At 44.5% G+C, this 5,291-nt stretch overlaps 1 protein-coding gene across 3 annotated transcripts; it reads right to left on the reverse strand.

The window, feature by feature from the left end:
• Window positions 1-2,832: 2,832 nt before the first annotated feature.
• On the reverse strand, window positions 2,833-4,356 carry RPS20 (ribosomal protein S20). 3 transcript variants are annotated; one of them, XM_011997564.1, is made up of 4 exons: window positions 4,161-4,356; window positions 3,840-3,939; window positions 3,473-3,546; window positions 2,833-3,051 (listed from the first exon to the last, which is right to left on the reverse strand). In XM_011997564.1, exons 1-4 carry the CDS (start codon window positions 4,161-4,163, stop codon window positions 2,869-2,871), a joined length of 360 nt encoding a protein of 119 aa, XP_011852954.1. In that variant the 5' UTR covers window positions 4,164-4,356; the 3' UTR covers window positions 2,833-2,868. The 3 variants fall into 3 exon arrangements, with proteins under 3 accessions (XP_011852954.1, XP_011852953.1, XP_011852955.1); XM_011997563.1 differs by having other exon boundaries at window positions 3,834-3,939; window positions 4,161-4,287; XM_011997565.1 differs by having other exon boundaries at window positions 4,034-4,287.
• Window positions 4,357-5,291: the final 935 nt, after the last annotated feature.

Below are 5,291 nucleotides of genomic sequence, written 5' to 3' on the forward strand. Positions count from 1 at the left end.
TGCAGTATCATGGGTCAGCTAGAGCACATCCTGTGCCAGTGAGAGAAATCTATTCCCTTAACAAGTTAGTCTTGGTTTGTTTGGAAAATGTCTCCCAGAGGGACAGTGAACACCCATATATGCATTTGAGATAGATACTATTAGTATGCTCATTTGGCACATGACTGAGGCTCAAAGTCAAGTAACTTGATAAAGTCTCCATAACCAACTAACTAATTTTGGAGCCATCTGTCTGACTGTATGGCTAGAGATTCTACTTCTATACTCTTACCTGTTCATTTTATATCCAGAGCATACACACAGGCACTCTACCGATGTCATGCGAAGAAATCTAATCCAGTCTGGGTATAGTGGTTCTCACCTATAACCCTAGCACTTTGGGAGGCCGAGAAGGGTGGATCGCCTGAGCACAGGAGTTTGAGACCAGCCTGGGCAACATGGCGAGACCCCATCTCCCCAAAAAAAATTAGCCAGGCCAGGCGTCATGGTGCGAGCCTGTAGTCCCACCTACCTGGGGTTGAGGCAGGAGGATCGGTTGAGCCAGGGAGTTCAAGTGAGCCATGATCACACTACTGCACTCCAACCTGGGTGACAGAGCAAAACTGTCTCAAATGTAAAAAAAAAAAAACTCTGACCCAGCAATGAACAGCTATGGTGGTTTGTTCCCTTGGTTATTGCTAGTTTACATTTCTACACCAGAAGCAGGGCTCTGCAAATCCAAATAAAGCAAGCACTGGAGAGATACCCTATTTTCAACCTTCCTAACTCCCCATCCATACAAGACGGCCTGTAACTTGCATAGAATTATTGGCATCATTACCACTATTTAATCTACCCTTAATTCCCTATATTCAAAGGCCCTGCAGTTTTATCTCCATGCAGGTATTTTTAAGTGAGAAATTGAAGATAACAGCAGTTTCAAATATTTAAGTGCTATTTTAGCTGTAATACAGGTTCTCAATTACATATAGCTTTAATTCAACACTTTCACCATTATGAAAGTTCACAATTTAGGGAAAGCCATGAAGCTGTCCTTCCACTACTGATTTACTGAAGCATATTTTTCACAGTATATGTTCTCTGGACTTTAGTGACACTGCTTTCAGAATTATTTCCTCAATCAGTTCTCAAGACACGTGTGCTCCAAAGACTGCTATGCTGCATTAAAAGTTCTTAGGTATTTCTGTCTGGGGGCCACATATGAACAGGTATTCCATTTTAAAATGGTCTTATTAACTGCTACCTAAACAGCTCCCAAAGATAAACTGGTTTAAATTTAGCAATGTGGTGTATTTCATTCCAGACTCAGTTCCATTCAAATCCTTGATGTTAATTGGGTTTGTCTTCTTGAGATCCGAAGTAGACTCAAAAAGAATTGGATATTGGGTGACAGCAGGGCAGGGGCAAGGGGTGACTCCAATGTTTGAACTGAGACTTCAGTGGACAATAGATTGAAACACGGAACACACAACAGAGCTTCTGGGAGGGAAGATTTCATTTTAGACACATGAGCTTTTCAGCTGTGAGTTGCAGGTCCCTAGTATGCAGCTGGTTGTATACAGATCTCTCAATTGACGGTCAATTTGAAGAGTTCAGTGTGAAAGCTCAGGCCCAAATCCAAAGACAAACTTGAATTACCCAACTTTGATCCTATTAAAAATCTCAAAAATTTTCTGAAGGCAATCTTAACAGTTTATAGATGTTTTATTTTTCCAAAATAAATCTACAGAAACTTTCCCCAATACATTTAGCAAATGTGTAAGGGTATATGATTATAAATTCTAGGCTGGGTGAGTGGCTCACTCCTGTAACACCAGCATTTTAGGAAGCTAATGCAGGCTGATGGGTTTTGAGTCTAAGAGTTCTAGACCAGCTTGGGAAACAAGGCAAAACCTCACCTCTACAAAAAACAATTAGCTGGGCATAGTAGCCACATGCCTGTTAAGTCCCAGTTACTAGGCAATTTGAGGTGGATGGCATGAGCCCAGGTCAAAGCTGCAGTGATCACACCACTGCACTCCAGCCTGGACCACAGAGACTGTCTCAAAAACTGAAAATGTAAGTATTTTTTAAAAATATGAAAGTGAAAATGGGCCGGGCATGGTGGCCCATGCCTCTAATCGCAGCACTCTGGGAGGCCAGCCAGGGGGATCACCTGAGGTCGGGAGTTTGAGACCAGCCTGACCAACAGGGCAAAACCCCATCTCTACTATAAATACAAAAATTAACCAGGCATGGTGGCAGGCACTTGTAATCCCAACTACTTGGGAGGCTGAGGCAGGAGAATTGCTTTAACCCGTGAGGCAGAGGTTGCAGTGAGCCAGGATCGCACTATTGCACTCCAGTCTGGGCCACAGAGCAAGACGCCGTGAAACTTTCATATTAAAATATAAAACACTGAAAATATAAGTATCTTAAAACTAAGTTTTAGTTCCTAAAACCCTAAAACTTAGTTTTAGTCCTGCCTCTGCCAATTAATTCTTTTTTAAAGACGATAAGCTTGGTTCATTTAAAAATAATAGTTACTCATTTTCAGCACTTGCCTACTAGTGCACTAGGCTCTCAGTCACGGCTGTGTATTACAAACGCCCCAGATCAATCAGAATTCCTAGGGTATGCCAATGTTATAAACTGACAGTGTCCAATACAACTGGTCAGGTCTCTCAGTATTATGTAGTTAACAGAATTCAGTTTTCAAATGACTCAAACGACAATGAAAACAAGATAGACCATTCTAAGATACCCATATATTCCACCTGAAAAGTGGAAGTCTCATAGTACACTTTCATATTCCTAAAATCTGCTAGTATTCCGAATAAAAACCAACAAAAGTTAACAACTGGTAATCAATTTATTAAAATAGTTGACTTAAGCATCTGCAATGGTGACTTCCACCTCAACTCCTGGCTCAATACTGATGGAAGTAATCTGCTTAACAATCTCAGAAGGACTGTGCAAGTCAATGAGTCGCTTGTGGATTCTCATCTGGAAACGATCCCATGTCTTAGAACCTTCACCACAAGGAGTTTTTCTTGTAGTGATTCTCAAAGTCTGCAGCAAAAGACAAAGGAAACCAAGTGTTTATGGCTTTATACTTATCCCTAGAACATCTGGAAAAACACTTTTAATCATCTCATTAGTTTCCCTTTGGCATGATTCCTATTTACACTAACAGATTTTCAGGTACCACGGGTTGAAAATGCCAGGTCTGTTTTCACTGTAGTAGGACACCACCCTTAGAGCTTGTGCCTGTTAAGCACCAAACCACACCAAGAACACAACAGCAATAATTAAACGATCATATCTAAACATTAGATACTTACTAGGGACCGAAATCTACCACCAATTTCAATACGCGTTTGTAGATAACATCAGGGTTAACAATTTTGGCAGCCAAACCTCTTAAAGAACCTGAATTTACACAACATCCAGAAGCAACTCTCCTACTTCCTGCCCCTCCGATTTACTTTACCTTGGTAGGCATTCGAACTGGTCCTTTCACTTTCAGGTTCTTTTCCTTCGCGCCTCTGATCAAGTCAGCACACACTGCAGGAAATAAAAAGACCTCTCAGTACAATCGAAACAATTAAAATCGGCTTAAGACCTTCACTTCTACTGGCTCAGAATAGCGTATAAAACTATCACCGTTATTCAACACAGTAGGTACCTCCTCATCGCCAGCTGTATGACAATGAAAGCAGTTTTAGGCCAAGCTTTACCTTTTTAAAGTAAGCAACTTGTCACTTCAGTTCTTGGAGTCCACCTTGTACACTAACATTAACGAGTAAAGCTCGGCGCTTTTTGTCCAATTCCCGCCCCCACCGCACGACTGCACTGACCCTTTTCCAGGGATTTAACGTTCCGGCTCGTTAGGGTGATTCGAATTCGGTGAATTGCCACCTCCGGCTCCACGGGTGTTTTTCCGGTATCCTTAAAAGCCTATTGTTAGACACATGAGAAAGAACAATAAGCCAAAAATGGTCTGCCACTTCTGGAGAAAGGCAGTTTCCGGAAGCTTCCCGCGTTCCCCCACCATTTCAGACGCGCCTTTCCGCCCCTACACGGAAAGCATCTGCCCTACAGGAGCACGAGCTCCAAACCGGAGTCCCCCCGGCGCCCGAGCCCTGCGTTGAGCAGCCCGCCGCCGACTGCCGCCTCACCATGCCTGCTGCGCGGCTTCCTGACCGACTTGTTCCTCGGCGAGAGCGAACAGCGGTGAGTCAGGAGCAGGAGCGTGCGAACCAAAGATCCGCAACTCCTACCACCGCGTCTTCCTCAAAAAGAAAGGGGTGGGACTTGAGCAATGCTTATATAGCACGCTTACATCCGGGTCCCACACGCCCCGGAACAGGAAATGTCCCGGACCCTAGAGGCGGTCGCACAAGGCCGAGCTGGAGCACTCGAGGAGTTGGCAGGAAAGGCACGGCTGCGTGCGCCCCCTGTCCGCAAGGAGGAACCAAAGTCCCGCAGGGTGGGGTCCCCGCCTGCGCGGAGATGGCCACCCGGCCGAGAGAACAGGCGAGACGGAAACCTGAGAAACTCCTGTCTGGTGCACCTAACCCTCTCCCTCGTAAAGTGCACAGGAACTCTGGTTTTTACGTTGCAAATTTTGCTTTCTACACAGACCATACCACTCGTTCTCTGAGGATGAGGTAACTTCTCTGAGTTTAGCTGACATGAGCAATGGCAGAAATGCTTCTCGTAAACCGGACACCTTACGATAGAATTAGTAAGCACTTATTTTTCATAGCCTGAAACGTCGTTTTGTGATATTTCAGCTCCTGGCTTCCCAGTCCAGCAGAAGTATCTACATCTATTTCTGGAAAGGACCTGAACTTGGCTTCTCGTCCCTCTGGAAAGTGAGGCGAAAATGCCAGGCTGCGCAGCTACCCTGAGGCCCGGCCTGGTACCTGGCTAGCCACCCAGTCCTGATACGTCATCTCCTTTCTGTTGGATAAAGTCATTGGATAAGATCCCCCAGGGTCTTCTTAATACTTAACATCTGTTCATAATCACATAAGTGACCAAATATAGTGGAAAACCCGAATGGTCAACTGGGCTGAGCAATGGGAGAGAGCGCAGGATGAGCTCACCTACACCTGAGCAAGAAACCGGGGATAATACATGAAAATCATTGAGATGGTTTTTGATACAGGGCAGAAGGAAGAGTAAAATAATCTCATACTACTTTCCACCTGAAGTTCTGAGCCAAAAGAGTTATTTGCTCAAACACTTCGAACTGGGGAGGGACAGAGCTCTGATGCCTCCCTCCAGGCCTGTTTTTGTTGTAG

This window comes from Mandrillus leucophaeus, unplaced genomic scaffold (assembly GCF_000951045.1).
Source record: "Mandrillus leucophaeus isolate KB7577 unplaced genomic scaffold, Mleu.le_1.0 Scaffold542, whole genome shotgun sequence".
In the NCBI taxonomy this organism is placed as follows: domain Eukaryota; kingdom Metazoa; phylum Chordata; class Mammalia; order Primates; family Cercopithecidae; genus Mandrillus; species Mandrillus leucophaeus.